General features: G+C 40.5%; 1 protein-coding gene across 2 annotated transcripts in view; it reads right to left on the bottom strand.

Annotated features, from left to right (window-relative positions):
• CCSER1 (coiled-coil serine rich protein 1) overlaps positions 1-22,127 on the bottom strand; it is a 912,102-nt gene that overhangs the window by 692,256 nt on the left and 197,719 nt on the right. For both annotated transcript variants that reach the window (XM_055140485.1, XM_055140484.1), the window contains exon 6: positions 6,174-6,294. In XM_055140485.1, the coding sequence (XP_054996460.1) occupies positions 6,174-6,294 (121 nt within the window). The remainder of the gene's footprint in view (positions 1-6,173; positions 6,295-22,127) is intronic.

Raw genomic sequence — 22,127 nt, 5'->3', positions numbered from 1 at the left:
GCTGCGGGGTGGGAGGGATACTGGGTTTATTGGTGGTGGAGAAAGGGCACTGGTGGAGGGATGGGTTTGCGAAAGTTTTATGAGGGAAAAACAAGCTCAAAAATGAGTGAATCTATATCTGTACCCTCACGGTGACTCACTAATTAAAGAATAAAACAAATTTTAAAAATTTTCTATGTGATTTTCAGTATAAGAAACATAGCAGTTGAATTAAAAATAGTTGATTAGATTGTGTTATTTAACTAAAAATGACCATTTTGTTAATTCAAAGATTTACCAGAACTTCACAATAATGTCCAAATAAGGAAATCAATGACATCTCAGCTTACAAGTACAAATCAATTCTAAGACCTGCAGTCTACAAATCTTTGACAAACATTGAAATTAAGGAATTTATGAAAAAAATATATTGCTTTCGATTTCATTTGAGTCAACAGACCAAAACTAGATATTGAATGCATGTGCCTTAACTTCCAGTGCCTCAATGCAATTAGTTTTGTGGGGAATAACTTCCAGAATATTTTTATTTTTCCTTTTTTATAAATCAGAAATATTTTCTGCAAAGCAAACAATGATTTTTTGCTGCCTTTCAAGCTGTCCGTCAGAAGTTCTGTGACTCTCACCACAGGAAGTACTGTTCTATAAAGTTTCCTTAACCACGTCTTGGAGTGGAATCTATCTTGCTTCCCAGGAGTCATTTTAAATCCAGTTAAGGTTATCTGAAAAATATGCTCCTCTTCTGAGAGGATTCTGTTCATTTTCTAAATCACAGCGGGGGCTGAAGCAAGAGCATTTTATTCTGATGTATGAGTATGAGTATGTAGTGACTCACTAAAATGAAATAAAGTTGGTGTTAATACTCGGATGTTGCAACTACCTACTAGTTGAATAAAACTTACTACAAAGGTAAGTATGCAAAGACAAGTTTTGTTTTATTAGTCACAGCTTTAGAATTTTAGATTGCTGCAAATCCTAGGATTTCACGCATACAACATTCCATCCCATACTCCCCACCAGTGTGTCCATTTCTCTTTACCACTGTCCCAAGATTAATAATCTAACCAATTTGGTGAATCAGTGCCCTGCTAGGTGTTAGCAGTGGTCATGCTAGTCTCTATTACTCCTGTAATTTTTGAGGCACCATTGTGTAAATCCGAGATTAAGATTTTGACCTCTTTCCTGTATATTTCTTAACTGTACCTAAAAAAGGTAAATCTTGAAACAGCACATGAGTTTTCACTTAGAGTTCAAATTAAAATTTTCATTTATAAGTCTGATATTAAATGAAGCTTATTTTAACACTTCAGCTCATATACTATTTATTGATGTGAAATATTTTCTCTTTACCTTTCCCTAGTATGTGGGCATTACGATAATATATTGAAACATGAATCACAAAAGGATGCTCCTTAAAGAAACTTAATTTGAAGGATGGCTTTAGTTATCAGAGAAAGCTAGATGATGGATTTGTGAAATTATCTACCCTCTTTATTAATTATTAATGTAAGAACTCTATAAAGTACAAGGCATTCTCATTACCCAACTATTTATTATCCAAGCTCATATAGTTATGATTTGGTAGAGAGAGTAAAATTTGCACTACAATAAAATATTCTCAAGTGAAATGACTCCTAATAAAATTAATTTTCTCTCTTCGCATTCCAGTGTCCAACCACAATATGAAGGGCATAGAAGACAACTTCACCTTGACTGAAGGATTTAAAGTCTCACCAACTTTGGGGAGACTCAATGAAATCTGTTATACTCATGTAAGAATGATACTTTTACATTACTATATAGTATAATTGAAATGAACTCAGGACTAAATCTTTAGGAATACATTTCATATATTCAGAAGTATACTTTTGAAAATATATTTCCCAAAAGTTGGATTGACAACTTAAATATAAGATATTAAAACATAAGATAAATGTTATTTAAACATCATCCTAATTTTGTTAATATTTGTATTTATGACATTTTACCTCCATATATATTTACATTATCATAAATTTTCCTTATGAGCGTACTATCTTCATACACACACATACATATATAGTAGCTTTATTTAGCTAGAAACTTTGACTGTAGAGCATGTAGGCAGTAGGTAGTTTAACCCCTCATCTAAAATTTCTTCATGAAGAATGATTCAGGGGACAGAGAAGAGGCAACATGTGAAGGTACAGTTGCCTCTATTATCTTTAGGTGATAAGCTCTGGTGAATATTCATTACTGTCAAAATATTGTATCCTATAAGTAGCATTCCTCTCTACTAACCTGTGCTGACATTTTCAAAATAACCTACAAAGTTATCGATTACTATTCCCTGTCTCAATCATTTATTTCAGGCATGCTTATAGCTTCTATGAATTTGTTGACATGATAAGGTCTGCAAATACAATGATGTAAGACACCCTGCATTCATTAAACTGAAAAATACTGTATTAATATTTAAACAACTAGCTGATGGAACACAATATTATTTACAAAAATTTAATCACTGCTATACTTTTAAATTCTGGGAACTACGTTTCTGATCCACGTAAGGTGATTTTTTTCAATAAGAAGACCCTGTGGATATGATCCAAGGGGGGCTGCTGAAGACCATAAAAATTGTGATATGTTTAAGGAAATAAGAACTCTAAGGGCATCAGATACTACAAACTAGAATTCCTGTAAAGTGTCTTGAAGAATGTGGAAATCAGTATTTATCCAACACACATATTGAGACTATAGGCTGACCTGACACTGTCCCCCACTTACTCCTTAAATAATTAAGCCTAACGTTACTTTTTTTTTTTTTGGCTTTTTGGGTTACACCCGCCAATGCTCAGGGGTTGCTCCTGGCTCTGCACTCAGGAAGTGGGAGGGGCCACATAGGATGTCAGGGATGAAACCTGGGTCGGCTGCGTGCAAGGCAAGTGCCCTCCCTGCTGTACTATCACTCCTTCCCCAACTTTTGGGGATGAGAAATAGAGGTTCCCACATCCTCTCCTTTTCCAAGCACAGCCAGGGGTGGCCCGAGCACTTCTGACTCTCCCCCATAAAAGCCATATTGGCTTCATGCTCAAAGCTCAAAGCAAAAAAGGGGTGAAGCGAAGCAAAGAGATCTGTGATCGAGAGGAAACTAGTTCTCAGGAGGTCTCAGGGGACTTGTCACTTCTGTTTCCGACCAACTCTCCCCTGCAGAGAGAAGGCGAGAAAGCGGGAGAGGAATCTCCTGAGCAGAGACGCCTCACACGGGGCTTCCATCTCTGCAGTCATCCCACGGACCCCCGAGAGAAAGGCTCCGTTCAACAAACAAACAGAACACGACAGCTCTTGGCATCAACGACTGGCAAGATGTTCCGTCAGGCGCTTTTCACTGAGGACTCTGGAGTGCAAGGAAGGCCCCCGAGAACAGAACCAGAAAGCTGGAGAAGGCTGGAGAAAGAACTCAAGGGGCACAGGAACGGAGGAAGGAGCTGCCTCAGGGCCGGAAGGGACCCGTAGGACACTGAAGGCGACACTGGGGACTCATGCGGTGGCTCACGTGGTGGCCTTGAAAGACAAAGGCAGTTTCCTTATTTTTTTTCTTTTTCTTTTGAAGGTTTGGGGCTACACCAGGCAATGCTCAAGGGTTGCTCCATGCACTCAAGAATCACTCCTGGCGGTGCTCAGGGGACCATATGGGATGCCAGGGACTGCACCTGGGTCACCCATGTGCAAGCCAAGTGTCCTCCCTGACCCAAGTTTTCCAGCCCGCAAGTTTTCTTATTTTCAAGTAAATTCCTTCCCACTGGTGGAGGAGAGGGCTTCCAGCAGTGCCCAGGCGCAGGGGCAACCTGCCGGGATGGTGCATCGGGTGTGTTGAAGAGCAGCTAGCAGGGCAGAAACATTCAGGAAAGGAAAAAGCCCTATTCCTCCCTGGCTCATTCGAGGGCACGTATGCACAAGTGAAGAAACGCTGGCTGACTGTGACAATCAACGGTGAAGGATCTCATGACTCAAATTCTGTTTATCCTGATGCTTTACAGTTGCTAATCATCATTTGCATTATTCCTTTATGATGCCATCCATATTTTTAAGTTGCAGAAACATATAAAAGGAACCGAATCTTTAAAAATGATTGCCTATCATGACAGGTTCAGCATTGAGTAATAAACTGGAAGGGAAATAAGTAAAATTTATTTTATTTTACTTTTTATGAAAAGCCATCTTGGGAAAGCCACAGAATCAGCACACCCTCGTTTCTTCTGAGAGAGTAACAGAATACTGTTGCAAGAGTTACATGACAGTATTGGGGCTGGAGGGATAGTACAGCGGGTAGGGCGCCTGCCTTGCATACACACAACCCCGGTTTAATCCCCAGCATCCCGTGTGGCCTCCTGAACATTCCCTGGCAGCATTTCTCCTGCTGAGCCAGGAGTAAACCCCGAACACTGCCAGGTTCAAGTAAACAAATAAACAAAACTTAGTTAATATTTGTAAAGTTTAGGACAGAACAAGACGTTGAATATGAACTACACATGAGTAAAGAAATATATTTTAACATGCCTATCTGTAATTTCAACAAAGCAACCAGTACCTAACAAAATATAAAACTTTGTGATATACACAGTACACATTAACCAGTTCTAGTAAGTATCACTGAAAGCTAGGTAAAAGCACTTAATATCCAATTTATGAATATATAATTTATATAAACGCTCGACATATTTCTGAAAAATACACTTGCGTTTTCCAATAAAATGCATTTTTCATATGGGAGATGTAATTTCATCCTTCCAGACAAAATACGATTTTTGGAAAACCAAAAAAAAAGTAGACTATTAAAACTAATTCCACTGCATTCACTTGTAGATTAAAACTGAATAACAATAATTGCTTTCTAAATTGCTTGGTATTTCTTCTTTTTTATTATAAGAATATTAACTCTGAATATCTCTTTTACAACCAAATAGGCACAATACTCCATTTGATTTTAACATTAGTGAGTGCAACATTAAAGAATCATCTAAATAACTTCGCAGAGGTTATTAGACACTATCTCGTGGCAGGAAACTCCGGGCTGAGTTTCACATCTACGCAACTTCCTCCTACTTTCAGACAATTCAGGCAAAAGAAATCGGTTTGCATCACCGTACACCATCTAGCTTGCGAGGAGACACCTTAATTCCCACAGGACACTGCTTTCACCTGAGAATCATACAGAAGTTCCCTTCTCATTTATTATCACATGATTGGGAAAAAAAGTGTTCAGTTGATATTTTAAGATGAGAAATCATTTGTTTCTTATCATGAATTTGATTATCCTTGCTCTTTAAAAAATCTATCAGTAATTCAAAATAAGATGAAGTTTAAACAAATTTAAACTTACCTATTTAAATGGTGAAGAATGTAAACACAAAACAATCTGAAAGTTTTAGGTTGCGGTAATTTAACATAAAATATTTTAAATAATACCTTCATTCTTTACAAAAATATCAGACAATTTTAAGACACTCATTTTGAAAGCATCCCATTTTAGCCCATGAAAGCCCAAGAGAAGCGTGTCCACCGTCACAGAGTTGGGGAATGATCTCCTTTGCCTATTTACACAGATCTCTTAAAGAAGGTAATGGAAATTTCACCTCAACTAAAAAATACGAAAATGAAATGTCATGTAGCTTCAAGTACATGAAATCAGAAAACAAATTATGCATGATTATCATCATCATCATCATCATCACCATCATCATCATCATCATCATCATCTTGGGGACACACTGGCTTATGCTCAAGGCTCATTCAAGGCAGATCCCATGGCTCTGCACTAGGGATCACTCTTGGTAGGGCTCAGGGGACCATCTGGGGTGCCAAAAGGGAGTTGAGGGGACCATCTGGGGGGGGCAGGGATGAATCTAAGGGACCATCTGGAGTCCAGGATGGAACCTAGGGGACCATCTGGTGGCAGGAATAGAATCCAGGGGACCTTCGAGGGGCAGGGATGGAATCTAGGTTAGTTGACTGTACGGTAAGTGCATTATATTCCAGCCCCTAAAAAATATTTTTAAATGTATAAAGTTTACTTCAATTCCCTTGATATTTTGGCATTAACACACTCATTACAAAATTACAATTGATGAGCCATCCACTTTGATCAATCCTGTTCTCAATTTTACAACAGCATTGAAATTACACGAAGAACTTACTGTCTGGAAGGCTCAGGGGGCTTGAGTTCTTCTCTTTTCTTCATCTCTCCCGTGGGCTCCACAGGAGCAAGAACGACCCCCGCGCATGAGGCCACAGAATGGTAGGAATCCTCCCGGCAAACTGTTTCAGAAAAAAATATAGTAATTTTTATTTCTACATGTCGAAATCATTTTCAATTATTTTCCCTTTCCCTTTCTATTTTCATTTCTTTTCATTCAAATGTTTGAGATAATTCTCCTGAACCATAAATTACCTTAAATTATCCTTAATTGTTACTTTCATTCTTCGAACTACTTACTAGCTATATGACCTCATGCAATTCTGATGCTTTCTTTTAAAACACAAATGAAAAGGTATTACCAACACTTTATATCCATTTACTCAAAAGAATCTTTTCACTAATGAGTAAGAGCACATAAACCAGAGGCAGAAGAATTCATCTTTACAACATAAGTACATGTGTTAAATCAGCACTGAGATTTTAAGAAAGAACGCTGACAGTACAGTTTCAAAACTTAACCATTGTTATCATTTGCAAAACCATCTGTTTCCCCTATTTCTGAGACAATACAGATAAATGCGACTCTATATTCTTCTAGGGAAGCTATTTCGTTCAACACACATTTAAAGGACTTACAGATGCACCATTAAGGTGGCCACCTAACTTCATATTTCCATTTTGTGACTATTCCGAAACCTATTCATAGGTTTTGTTGTGATGGGACAACATTTGCTCCTGGTAAGAGATATTTAATAATGTTTACTACCCCACTTAAAGCTCTTTCTTTGTTTTTAAATACACAAATAGATTAATCAATCCATAATTAATCAATGTGCTTCTGTATTGTGTTTAATTTTAGAGGATGTTGTTCCATGGTTTTCTCAATTGATAGGACCAATTTTCATTCCCTCAAACAAAAAGACAAGTTTGGTTGTTCCAACTAGAACTTAATATTTTAAGGGTATTTTCATTTCATTTATTATCCTTATTATTAGGTCTTGAGGCTGGAGCAATAGCACAGTGGTTAGGCTTTCGCCTTTCACACAGCCGACCCATGTTCGATTTCTCCACCCCTCTCGGAGAGCCTGGCAAACTACCGAGAATATGGAGCCCGCATGGCAGAGCCTGGCAAGCTCCCCGTGCATATTGGATATGCCAAAAACAGTAACAATAAGTCTCTCAATGAGAGACGTTACTGGTGCCTGCTCGAACAAATCGATGAGCAACAGGATGACAGTGATTATTAGGTCACAGCTGGTCAAGGGTACTCCCAGAATGTGCTCATGCATCTTTTGGGGGTGCAGTAAGGGTCCCACAGTGATAGCAACTATAAACAGGGCTAGAGCCGACACATCAGCGTGTTGGCGGGGCTGTGTTCTGGTCTAGCCTCAATGGGAAGAGTCCAGTCCTGTGCCCCCTAGTTTGTTCGAGCTCAGTCCCTTGCAGTGCTAGGATTCTTGCCTTCTTTCTCTCGCTGGCAAATAAATTCCTAGACGCACAGGAAGGGTCCACGATGACAATGAGAGTTGAAATGACTATTCTGGATACAGAGTGCTCGAAGGAGGTAAAGGGAGGGGTATAAACGATGCCCTTTTGATAGCAGCACTGCAAACCACAGGGCTGAAGCGGAAAATAAGAGAAAATAGGAAGAAAAGTGCCTTCTGCTGGTGCCCGGCCAGGTCGGGAGGATGAGCCCTTGGACGCTGCCCTGCAGGCAGGAAGCAGAACCAGGACCCCACTTTGCACTACGTGGGCCAGCCTGAGCTTGTGAGTCAGGTTGATCTGGAAAAGGCCAAACCGACCCTGGACCCTCGGTGGCCAGCAAGTTCCGGCAGCACAGAGAAGCCGCTTCCCCTTCTCACACAGCTCAGACCTGGCTAACCTTTAGAAGGAAACATCTCTCCCGTTTATCACACACCCAGGTGTGAGGGAGTCGGGGCCCACGGAGCCCAGTGCCGGACCGGGTTTTCCTCCCTCCCGGGGAATTGTACCTGACCGTGTTCTCCTTCCTGGATATTGTAACTGTCTGCCCCCTAAACAGGGCAAAACAATGCACACTATGATATATGCTCATCCTGTGCCTCTGTTTCCTTGTTTTGATTCTCCCCACTCTGTTGAATTTCACTGGCCGTGTTTACACTAAGACAGCAAGTGAGAGGAGGCGGAGGCTCTTGGTTACAAGATCTGAGCGAGCCCTGTGATCCTCCGTGAAAAATAATTTCTTTGCGTTCCTCGTCCCAGCGCCTCAGACCAGCTAACTGAATGTTCGCACAACAGTCTTCTCTCAGGCAGGCTGTGGGAGTGGAGTTTGGGGTGGTGGTGGGAAATACACACCGGGAAGGGGTGGGTGTTGGAACACTGCATGGCTGAAACCCAATCAGGATCAACTTTAACTGTCTATCTCAGTGATTCGATAAAAAAAAATAATAATTCCTAGATGCTGCTAATGGCAGGGAGGAATTAAAACAGACAACTCGTGAATACAAAAATAAATAAAACCACCACCAAAACAAAACCACCACCATAAGCTTATTGTGAACAACTTTCAACTTTATACAACCAAGGTTGAGAATTTAAAATAAATCAATTTTTTTTCTGGGGGGGGTCTTGGTTGACAACTAGCAATAGTAAAAATCTTTACTATTACTCCTGGCTCTGCACTCAGGAATTACTCCTGGTGGTGCTCAAGGGACCATACCGGATGCTGAGACTCGAACCCAGGTCAGCTGCATGCAAGGTCAGTGCTTTACGCACTGTACTATCGCCCCATCCCCAGTGATAGGTAAATTCTTAGGATCACATTAACACCCAACACAGAACCAGGAGGATATAGAAACCTGAATTTTAAAATCTCAAGAAAATCAAGTGAAATAGTAATTTACAATATCCCTAAGAACAAAAGCCCAACTCTGGGTGGATGCACTTGAGTTCACCAGGGCGGGCACTAAGGACTCAGCCTGTCAGCTGGGCGTGCAGTGCTCCTTGGGCTGGGGGTGCCTGAGAGCCTGGTGAGGCCTGCGGGTTGGGGGCGGGGGGCTGCTCTGCCCCTGGTGACGTCAGCGGGATGAAGACAAGTGGCACGTTGCTTTCCCGAGAGGGCCACACCAACAGAGAAGCCCGTTCCCTCGGGTTCTGCGACTCCACTGGTGTGGCTGGTTCTCAGTTCCCTTCCCCCGACCCTGGGAACTGCATCACGGGAGAAGGTAGCAGGAAAGATGTGGTCAAACTCTCACGACTGGCGCAGGAGACGCACTCCACCTCGCATCTGGTTTCTCACGGGCAACTGGCCGCCGTGATCCAGCACCAAGCTGTGAAGAAGCTCAGTCCAATCGGACTTCTGGTACACAGGAGGGACAGTGTATGAGGGAACGGGGAAAAGTGTGGTCTTCCCTCCCGGCAGAGAGACCCCAGACACTGAGGAACCCTCCCTGCTGACCCACAGGAATCATGACCGAGGTCTGATGTTTGCAATTTTGAGCCTCTACATTTTCATAAAATGTCTTATACAGCAAATGGATCAGTAACACATGCAGACAGAACACTGGTATTTTTGAAAAATCTCATAGCTCCTAACCAGATTTTCACTCAAATATGTCAAAGAAATGTTCCAAAAATGATTCAGGAAAATATTTTGACATGCGTGCCTCAACAATTTGTCCACATTTTAGATGTGTGAAACTAATGAATGGAAATGACAAAGAATGGTACTTATGAGTCTTAGATGGATATCTGAAGTTTGATTCTATAAGGAAAATAATATATAAACATAGGACAGAGAGGGAGAGAGAGAGAGGGAGGAAAGAGAAGAGAGAGGAAAGAAAAGAGAGAAAAGGGAAGAGAAAGAGGAGAGGGGAAAGGAGATAGAGGGAAAGAGAGAAAGAGAGGAGAGAGATGAGAGGGTAGAAAGAGACAGAGAGAGAGAGAGAGAGAGCAGGTACAATTTGCTGACTTTCCCAGTTGTTTCTCATTTCAAACTTAGAAAGTGCCCTAGAGCTATCCTTGAAGCAATTTTTCAATGGCAAGTACAGACAAGTAAGGATCTGTTCAAATGATATCTCATGAATATCCCAAATACAAGACAAAATGAGAGTTGTGATCCATTCTGGGAAACTAGGCACAACACCCTTAAATAGTCTGAAGACCTCAAATAGTATTTAACCTAGACTTTCTGTACCCTGATATGCTAGAGTCTAGAACACAGGAAAAATACATAAAGGTGCCTGACAGAGTTGAATAGGAGTTTAAAAAGAATCCATAGATTAAAAATAAGAAACAGAACACACCCTCAGAGGAAGGAGGGTTAAATTAATGTGTAATTTGCTGTCAATCTTTCTCATTAAGCTTCAACATGATACTCTGTTAAGAAGCATTCTGCCTATTTCAGTTTAAAATCAAGGAAAAAAGACATTAATTGAAAAAAAGAACTATTGTGAAAGTATAGAAAATAAGAGTTCCATTTATGTGGACAATAATTTTCTATAGTTGTTAAGAAGCTCAGGTTGTTGTTTTCTTTCTGTTTGGGGGCCACAGCTGGCAGTGCTGTAGCTCCTGCAGGTGTGCTCAGGGGTCACGCCTGGCGGGGACCAGGGGCTTCACATGATGCCAGGAATCAAATTTGGGTCTGCAAAATACGAGGCAAGTTGCCTTACACACAGTGTCATCTCTGTGGCACTGGTAAATGTTTCAGACCTGATGTACCTAATTTCCATGTGCTCTTGAGAGTGTCAACTCAGGACTTGTATTAATCAAACCAACGCAGTTTTGTTTGAGTATTTTGTCAGATATTCACTCGGTTGTTAATACTGGTGATTAGTGTAAATAACCAAACACTATAAATCAAAATAATATTAGATTTGGCTCTTAATTTGCATTGAATGTATAATCTAATAAAACCGAAATAATAACTGAGTAATTGGCTATGATATACTCATCCTAATGCAACTCAGCTGAACAAATAAGACTTGGGTTCAAAGTCTTGGAAATTAATCACCAAGGCTTAAGCTTCAGGGAAATATAATATCTTTGCAATAATTTCAAGACAATCATAGATGTCTGACTATTGTTTTGACTATATTAATACACTTACTATCTGTGAAGTATCTAAAAGATAATCATATTCAGTTATTGTGTTTAATTGGGCTAACATAATTGTACAATATTGAAGTTATTTCATAGTCATAATTATTTTGTTTGAGGGCCACACCTGGTGATGCTCAGGGATTTTACTCCCAGCTCAGCACTCAGGGAAGCCTGCGGAGTGTGGAGGGTGGATCACAGGTCAGCAACATACAAACATCCCACTTGCTTCACTAAAGACGTTGCCCCCAATGTTATAAATCCATACATACAATTTCACACGCACAGCTTCAAATATCTCTCCACAACTCATCGGACCTCCTTCTGTCTATTATCCCCTCTCCTCTCCTCCCCTCCACTCACCTCATTCTACATTTGGAGTCCACAATTTTGTTTTCATTCAATTTTATCAAGACAATTAAATTTATTGCTTTTCATAAAGGTGACTTGGAGCTCTATCAAAATATAGGAACAGCACTGCCATACAACCCAGTGATACCACCGCTTGGCATCTATCCCTAGATTTTAAAAGTATAAATTTGAGAGGATATATGCACCTCTATAGTCAAGGGAGCACTTAGTACAATATCCAAGACAGGATCTGGAAGCAACCCAAATGCCAACTACGGCTGACTGCAGAGGGATATATGAAGAAGCTGGTACCCATTCATCTGTTTATATCTCCAGGGGAATACTCTGCAGAAATAACTCTAAGAAAGAAGAAAACCCTGGAGCTTGCAACAATGTGGATGAACTAGAGGACGTGCAGAATGCAGTCGGTTGGAGGAAAGGAACAGACAGTATGACCTCTCCTGTGTGGGACTTAGTGGTACACAGCAAGGGAGTGACAAAGGTCCAGAAGAAACACCAGGGGAGATCTGGTCCACACAAACCAATCGGGGGAGGCGTGGTTTGGAGGATGAGGTTTGGGCACGCTGGTAGTGGGTGTGAAACTGGAATGATGGGCCTGAGAAACTATTAGTAACAGCACTGTAAACTACAGAATCTCAATGGATGGACTACTGAGATGAAACTCAGATGGACTACTGAGTCCACTCCTGGGTCAGGCAGATTCTAAACTCTGAAAATATTCTAGTGAACATAAAACTCGACCACGCAAAATTAAATGTTGACATAAAATCAAAATTACGTGTTGACAAGCGAGTCTCCCTTCTCTCGACTTTCACTTGACCTTCTCTGGAATTTCCCCAACAACAGGGATGAGGAAGATGACATGGAATCTGGACTCTTGTGTCCCAGTAGCCCAAGACACCAGTGACTGTCTTGATCATCCTGGGGATTTCTGAACACTTATTCCCTAGCTCTTTCCCTACCTGAGCTGTTCCTCGCGACCAGGAAGAGACCAGAAATCTCTTCTCCAACCCTCATTCCTTCCCCTTGTCCAGCCTTCTCCTCCTCCTTCTCTTCCTTTCTTCTCCTTGTCCTGTTCTTCCAATAATTTTCTTCTCTGTTCTTGAGAATACAGAATGAAGCAGCAATCTTTTTGAGAAATTAAACTAGTGAACAATGTCTCCTAAGGTATCTTTCTCTCCTAAGAAGCACTTGCAGTTCTGAAGCTCTAATGGTTATTTAATTGACATCACTGTGCAAAAGTGTGAGGAATGATATAATGTCTGGAACAGTTTTACCCCATTTTTAAGAAGTCAAACTAGATCACTGTTTTAGTATAGGACACCTACCTACTCTTGGAATGGGGTGATATCTGGCTGCCAGAGGTACGTCCCAGGGAGCCCCCGGTGCTGGAACCACATTTTAACCCACCACTTTTGGGTGGAGCTTATGATGATGTGACCCCCACACCTGAAATGCCCCAGCAGCACAAGACTGAGTGCACATCCTCTGGCCGGGCAGTATGAGTCCTCACAATTTCTCGGCTGTATCACCAGAAATGGAACCAGACCCCTGCACACTTCTTGGGAACCCACCCCCAAATAAACATACTAGGCGATTGAAAAAGCCAACTATTTGGAAAATATACTTACGAAGGGCAATTCACACAGAACCCTGTAAGATATATTTTCTCAATTGATCATTGAAAGACACGAAGAAGTCAAACATACCACAGTTAATTTTTTAAAATTTATTTATTATTTTTTGCAACAGAACCTGCATGGTTTATACTTGCATGGTTGTGATTCCATACCCACCATCAGAGTGCCAAGAAACCAACAGTCTTACCTGCTATTATCATCAAAATATTTTGAAACTCTGAAATTTTTGAACTTCAGGGAAGTCTTAAATTCTGAAATTCTTTTTTTTTTTTTGCTTTTTTGTGTCATACCTGGCAATGCACAGAGGTTACTCCTGGCTTTTCACTCAGGAATTATTCCTGGCGGTACTCAGGGGACGATATGGGATGCTGGGAATCGTACCCGGTTTGGCCGAGTGCAAGGCAATTGCCCTACCTGCTATGCTATCACTCCGGCCCCCGTTAAATTCTGAAATTCTTGAAAATAGTTTTGTTAAAACTTTTTTAGCCTCTTGTTATCATAAAAACATTCTGAATTATAAAAAAATTACTTTCCCTTTACCTTTTTTATTCTGCTTCATATGAAGAAAGCATCTAATACTTAAGAATCTGCTTTTTTCTACATCCATATTAGAAGAAGTGGCACTCACTAACAACAAATCTGAATAAGCTCTGGTGAGGCAAAACGCAGATAGTACAACTAAAGTAAAAATAGTCAGAATAAGAATACCTTTGAGGAAATTGACAAGGCTACACAATCTGTAAGTAGCTGCCCTGCTGAAAATTAGAAATTATAACCGCATACATACAAAATGTATAGAGGTCATGCTATGCAAAATCATAAATAACATTGACAAGTTGCTAGTATTTTATCCTATAGAATCAAGATTTTTAATCTTTAAACACATGCTAAGTTCTCATGAGAGTTAAGCTTGACTACACATTGCTAAATCAATGAATGGCAACTTCTAGAAAAATATAACCAAGTAAAAAATATTCAGCAATGTTCAGTACATTTCACCAAATAAGGCAAAAGAACCGCAACAGCACAAATTTACACAAGGGTCCTACGCTGGCTGAGAGGAACAAGGAAATGAGCAGCAACATCAAACTTCTCGTAGCCTTTTCTAGGTCTCTCCATAAAGCATTAGTCACCTGAAGTGACTCTGACCTTTTCAGAGCTTACTAACAAATAGCTGGAGACTCTTTAGCTGTTTTTTCCCTATAACACTTCCTTTGCTCAAGAGCCATTTCCACTGGAGCTGGCCGGCAGTCATGTCTACACCAAATGTAAACTTGAGAAATCACATAGCATGACCTAATTCATATTTCAGTTGTTATAGAAGATTTCCAGTTCCCAAAACGTTGAGATAATCACTGCAACCAGAAACTTCCCCTTAGCTGTTTGTGGAAACACTGTTTGTAACGGACGGTAGATGTCAATCCAAAAAACTCTGTTCACCTTTGTGTGGCATGAGAAATAACTTGAACAAATCCTGGAAATTTCAGTCTTGTGGAAATGATGCAAGGAAACACATTTCCGATAATTCTTGTTCATAAAATCCAGTCTGAGCTGTATTGCAGTCCAGATGCTGAAACAGAGGAGAGTGAGCTCTCAGCCTCAAAGAACCGCTTTCCCTTCAACACACAACTGGTGACTTCCATCCGTTTTATGGAGAGCTTCATTCAGGGCTGTGCATCCGGAAGCCATCTCACTAATAAACCCCCAAGGTCAGGACAATCCTCGGGGTAAAACCAGTTTCCAACAACCCAAGTTGAAGAGGCTAATAGTTTAAGTAAACTTGAGGAATTTTTAACAAATATAATTATTTTTACGAAGGGATTTACACGAAAAGAAATAAAAACTCAGATATACGTTTTCTGGATTGTTCTACATTTGAGGAAGTTTCAGTGAGAAATCCAGATATAAAATTTATGTCTTGGGGTGGGAAGTCAGTACTGTAGTGAAGACACTGCCTTGTGCGTGGCCAACCAGGGTTCAATTCCCAGCACCTCAAATGGTCCCAGAGCCCTGCCAGGAGAGATCCCTGAGCAGCCTAGAGCTAGGAAGAAGCCCTGAGCACAGTTGGGTGATCCCCACCCAAGGAAGAATAATCTTCTTGAAGGATTGCTTGGCATAAGTGAAAAAAAAAATAAAAACAGGGGGTTGTCTTGGTTTTGTTTTTCTCTATTTGGGGTGATACTCAGTGGTACTCTGGGCTGATTCATCCTGGAGAGGCTCAGGGGATCATGTGAGGATGCAAAGGACTGAACCCCCAATGGGAAGAGGGTGGCAGGCATGATGGGTGTCTTAAGCCTGTAGGTGACACTTTGTAAACTACCTTTAGATTCCTCGATCACTGAAAACTGGCTAACACTTAACTGCATTGTTCCATTACTTTTCTTACCTTCCCAAGTCTTCACTACATTTTGCTGATTTTTTTTGTTTCTGTTTTTGGGTCACACCTGGTGATGCCAGGGGTTTCCTCCTGGCTCTATACCCGAGGATCACCCATAGTGGGAACCGGGGGACCACACTGGTGCTGGGACCAAACCCAGGTCTGCCCTGTGCGAGGCAGTTGCTGCCCCCTGCCCCCTCTCTTCGGCCTCTCTCTTTGGCGTCTCTCACTTACATCTTTCCTTGCCCACCAGCCTCTTTTTCTTTTTCTGGTTTCAAGATGAGTCTCAAGCCCAAGTTGCCTGCTAGAGTTAAAGAAGTGTCAGAATGGCGGCAAGTCCAGCATTTTAAGGAACTTAAGCTTTAAGACTTTCTCAGTAAGAGGACACAGTAAATGTTTGAGGTGTCTTCAATGTGAAAACAAAACAGAAAAAGAATATTCACTGAAAACAAAAATACTTAAAAAAATAACATAATCTAGTACTTCCAGATCAATATAAGTTGGTGTATGAGTTGCTACTGCAGGACAAAATGAATAGAAGTAGCAAACACAAACATTTTTTAGAACAAGAAAAATACTTGAAATTACATAGAAAAACTAAAAAGACAGAATTTTTTTACTGTGGAATAAGATGTCTTGGATATTACCCTCAATGCACTGTTCTGAATATAGACTCCACTCAGGCCTAGCACAGCGGCTTAGTGAAGATGAACCCATTGAAGACTGGAAGAAGAGTCAGTCTAGTCATTCAGCTAGTCGGTTTTCTTTAGTGATAAGTCTAAAGCCAGAGCTAGGAGACACAGCAGTCTCCACTGGGACATTAGAAGAAGACTTCAGATAGACCGATGTCCATATGCTCCAATCGCTAGATACCAGAACGAGACAGAGAGGAGAATGCCAAATATGTTACTAGAAAACAACAGCCTCGTTGAGTGACTTAAAAAAGACCTTTAAACTATAATCTTTTAAATTTTTTTGTTAAAGACTGATTGATGGGCTGGAGCGATAGCACAGCAGGTAGGGTGTTTGCCTTGCATGTGGCTGATCCAGGTTTGATTCCTCCATCCCTCTCAGAGAGCCCGGCAAGCTACCAAGAGTATATTTGCCTGCATGGCAGAGCCTGGCAAGCTACCTATGTCGTATTCGATATGCCAAAAACAGTAACAACAAGTCTCACAATAGAGACGTTACTGGTGTCTGCTCGAGCAAATCAATGAGCAACGGGAAGACAGTGGCAGTGACAGTGACTGATAGATACAAGAATCGAATTTGAAATGAATATTTTAGCATTCAGATCATTTTATTAATGAAAAATGGCAGTGAAAAATCACAGAGAATATATGTGAACGCATTGATCATTTCTTTATTATCCTTGCTATGGCAGTTAAGGCACACGGGCAGAGGTGTGGAATATCCATATATCTGACACACCAAGCCAAAATACTCAACAGGAGATCCCAACGACAACAACCAAACTTAAGAATGCGCCTGTCCAGGAAACAGGCTGGAGGGTGGGATGGAATCTGGTGACACTGGTAGACAGAAGTGGACACTGGGGGAGGGGCTGGTGCTGGAACACTGTTTAACTGAACCTCATATGGAAATAACATTGCAAACCATGGTGCCTTGATCTTTTTTTTTTAAAAAAGGTAAAAATAGAATCATTATGATGATTCAGGAGCAGAATGCAATGCCCATGCTTTGGGGCAGGTGTATAGATGTCACAGGCATCTACAACTACCTCCTAGAGTTACAAAAGTGACCTTGGCAAACGAGAAAACTATTCATTGATCAAAAAATTGCAGTTCCCACCAAAAAAATTTGCATGTATTTTTTTAACATTAGACTGTAATTAGACTTTTTAACATTAAACTATAAAACATTGCTAGAAAAATTGGCTGCCTGACAAGTATGTGATCCAGTGAATGGTTAGTCCTTCTTTCATATCTGAGAGAGAGAGAAAGAGAAAGAAAGAAAGAAATGGGGCTGTCCCCTCCTCTGGGCACTGGGTTACTCCCTGCAGGCAGGGACCATCTCTTTGACCATCAGCTTCATGAGGGGCAGGGGTCAAATTCTGTCCGCCTCATTCAAGGCCAGTGCCTGAACCACTATGGTATATTTTCAGCCCAAATCCTTCCTTTCTTTCCCAAAATGATTCCTTTATTCTTCCATGATAGTGCTATCTTTTATGTGTGTGTGCGCGCGCGCGTGTGTGTGCGCACGCATGTGGCCTAAACAAAGACATTTTTCCTTTACTATCTTTTATAGAATTATAAAAGTTTCCCAGTTTTTACACATCATTTAAAAAATAATAAGTCTACAGATAGACCTTTAATACTTCAGACTAATCAAAATGTAAATAAATTTTTTTCACTTATTGCACCCTGACGTCTATATCAACACCTCACCAGCTGCATGCGTCTCCCAAAGCATTGCTGTCCAGTCTGTCTATCCACATTTTTATACTTCGAAACAGTTGAGTAGACTGCTGAGACTTCTTTCTAAGTTTTAGAATTTATTATTTTTTAATTTTTTAATTGAATTACCAATTACCATGAGATACACGGTTGCATGGCTGTTCATGATCAGGTTTCAGCCATCCAGTGTCCCAGCACCCACCCCTCCCCCAGTGTCCGTTTCCCAGCACCAGGGTCCCCAGTAGGATTTTAAAGAGAGAAGACAGAGAGCACCGCAGAGCAATAGCAATGATAATGATGACAATGGGAGGATAATAATTTTTAAGTTCCCTGCATTATTCACTAAGATGAGTCTTACAAATGCATATTCCCTTTGATAGCGAGTATTGTAGGAGCCAGAGCAGGTGGTGCTCTGGGGCCTGGGACTCTGCCTGGCTCAGGGCTCCGGGGGACCCTCGTGCTGCCACATAATGCTCCGGACCTGGAGCATGACCCATATGTGGGGTCTGGAGTGAATCCAAACCCTTGCCAAGGTCATGCACAAGCTCTACTGTGTGAGCGTCGCCGCGTCCCATCTTCTAGAATCTTCTCAGAGAACTATGATTCTTACTACCGTATTGTCATGTCTTAAAAAAAAAATGTGGGACGAAAATACAGCATGTGTACAGCTCCTGAATGCCTAATCCAGTACTTTACCTACGTTTGTCCAACTGCAAAGTGCTTGATTTTATGATTAAAAAAAACAGACCAGAGTTAGGCAGATGAAAGACTCATGAGTAGGGCAGGGGAACATCACTTTGCAGCAAAACACACGCCTTGAAGTTGTGGCATCTGGGCTCAGTGATACCCACTCCCTACCCCCCTGCCCCCACAAACACAATAGGAGCAGGCGACCAGGAATATATGTTTTTCAGACATTTTATTGGGAGGGTGAAGGGTAGGGGTTATCAGGGCCCATGGGGGAGGAAGGATCTAGGAGTGGAAAGGTTTTGAGTGAGACTTGTTTTGTTTGTCATGCCAAGAATGAGAAGTGAGTCAGTTCTACCACTGAGAGGAATCCATGACTCATATTTTTCTGATTTAAATTATGTTAATACTAGAGTCATTAAATCGGGGAATAAACAAAAAGTCCATAGAACATAATGTGATGAGTCACAGACTAAGAGTAGAACAGAAAATGACTTATGCAGACTAAATTCATTTTCTTTAACCTCCAACAAGCAGAAAATCGGTTATCATTATCCCCATTTTACAAAGTAAAAACAAAATTAATCCAGGGCATTAACCAATTTTCCATAGACATCTATTCAGTAAGAAAACAAATTATGTTCCGCATGTCCAATATATGTACTACCAACCCGGCATAGTATCCACGGATGATAAATAAATATCGCGTACTCTACAAAGAGGAAGACTCACACCTTATAGTTGTGGCGTTGTGGCGTTAAATTTAATTATCTTGAAATCTGAGAAAAATTAAAAAGTTTATCTTTCTATTTCTAATTTAGAAGATTTCCATTCTAGGGAACACTTTTCTTCTTTCTAAAATTATAGATATGCTAGTATGAGTATTGCTAAGCCATAGATCTGCACATACACATAAAAACAAACTATTCTATAACTATAGATATGAAATATTGTCAGATGAATTCATCCTATGGTATTTTAGTCATTTGATGTTAGACTTAGTATCAGGAAAATCAATTCTCATAAACAGATTTGCTTTTAACTCTTCTATGACTTTAGGTTCCAATTTATTCATCTAATTAACATTTATCTAATGAAACTCACTTTTAATTTTTGGCACAAATTGTATTAAAATCTGTGCTGTTCTCAGAATATACATATCACTGCTAAATTGAGTATTGGAGCACTGTATCACTGTCATCCCGTTGTTCATCAATTTGCTTGATCGGGCACCAGTAACGTCTCCATTGTGAGACTTGTTACTGTTTTTGGCATATCAAATATGCCACGGGTAGCTTGCCAGGCTCTGCCGTGCGGGCGGGATACTTTTGGTAGCTTGCCAGACTCTCCGAGAGGAACAGAAGAATCAAATCCGGGTCGGCTGCTTGCAAGGCAAACGCCCTACTCACTGTGCTATCGCTCCAGTCGAAATTGAGTATTATCCTTTTATAATTTTTAGCTTAACCCATACTTAGTTTTCTAGTGAACAGCCATACAAAAAAGTTATAAGTGTTTTTATTTCATTTAGAATTTTTTAAATGGTTGAAAACAAATCAAGTTCAAAAAGCAGACATTTTCACTGATACATTATCAACAATGCCATTAAACAAGGAAGCTCCCTTAATACAAGAAATTGTACTAGAATGCATAAATAAAAATACAATAATGTTGGTATGGATTTTTACAGATTTTTTTAAATTATGGGTCTTGCCTGCGTTTAGTATTTATTGCTTTAAAATACATTTACTGTATGAAAATTTAATTTTCAACTAATATATAAGGTCATGATTAATTAAAACTATTGTCTTTTGATAAGTTAGGAATATTATATTGATGTAAACTCATCAGACAACCTTAATTTAGCCCTTGTATTTGAAATGTGTACAGTTTCTGAACAACTGAATATCTTGTCTAATATTTACAGATCAAAATTTAAATCTATACTTTTAAAGGTGCCAACAAGAAATATTTTTAAACAAGTACTTTCAGTATATGAAAAGTCTCTCTTATTTGCATACCAGAAAAAAATGTAATCTTAATTGAAATTTTAAATATCATTACACAAGGCAGTCATATATCAAGCAACTTACAAAAAAATTAGCAACTTAAAATATTGCCATATTAATCAAAGAAAACACTGTAAATTTGTCATCACAAAATTTGTCTACTTTCCACGATCCAAACTTCAAATCAATCAAATGAAATAAATTTTATTGGTCAAGTGGTAACTTTGAGGAACATTTCAATTTTATTTTTCCACTCTGTCTTACTAATCAAGATAAATGTTCCAACAAGGCACCAACAGAAAGGGTCTATCATAGTCTCAATTTTGTTAGTTTCTTCATCAAATAGGGCAATCCAGGGACTTAAATCTGAAGAGATGGGATGACTTCAGAAAAGATATTTCTCCTAGACAAAAATTCTAGCGCTGGCTCTGGAGAGACGGGACAGTGGGTAAGTAAGGCCTTGCACATGGCTGGCCTGGGTTTGTTCCCTGCACCCCATAGCTGGATCCCACAGCGTGATCCCTGAGCACAGAACCAGGAGTAAGTCTGGACACAGCCGCATGGGCTTGAAACACAAAATTTAAAAAAATAATAATAATTCTAGTTCCTATATCTTATACCTTTTTATAGATCCAGGAAATAAGTTCATTTAAAATTAACGCATTACCAACATAAAATATTAACATGTTTAATATGTCAATACCAAGACTGCCGTTTGTGTTCATTTAGCCATGACCAAATGGGAGGCAGCAGTGGCAAAGCCCACCAGCTGGGGTAAATATTGCAGTTATGGATGAAGAGAGCTTGGGAGGTGGCTGGGCTTCTTCCTGACCTTAAGCTATCATTGGCACTACAGGAGCCGTCAGGGGAGGGCACTTGCCTCGTACTCAGCCGAGCCAGGTTCAATCCCAGCACCCAAAAGGTCCTCGAGCTCCCCGGGGGTGAGCCTTGCGCACAGAGCAAGGACTAAGCTCTAAGCAAAGCCAGCTGTGACCCACCAACAAAATTCTCATTGTCCGTGTCTCCCCGGAATAATGAAACCTCAGCTGGTACAGCGGAGACTTCTGTCATGTCCTCAATTAGACATTCTAAACACTGTTGTCATGTTACAGGAAAATGGGGTTATAGAAACTGGAGAAGACGATGTGTGGGCTGATCTAGTGGGACATGCAAACTGTGTGCGCTCTTTTCAGTCATAAGTTTATCAAATTATTCCCGTATGTAGAAGAAAAACTCTTAGGGGCGAGAGCGAGAGTACAGTGAGTACGGCACTCGCCCTGCACATGTCAGACCGGGGTTGATCCCAGCATCCTGCAGGGTCCCCCGAGCCCACCAGGGGTACGTCCTGAGTGCAGGGCCAGGAGTATTCCCTGAGCA

The sequence above is a fragment of the Sorex araneus genome, chromosome 5 (genome assembly GCF_027595985.1).
Source record: "Sorex araneus isolate mSorAra2 chromosome 5, mSorAra2.pri, whole genome shotgun sequence".
In the NCBI taxonomy this organism is placed as follows: Eukaryota; Metazoa; Chordata; class Mammalia; order Eulipotyphla; family Soricidae; genus Sorex; species Sorex araneus.
Note: the sequence above shows the minus strand (reverse complement) of the source record. Positions and strands in the feature narration are given on the sequence as shown.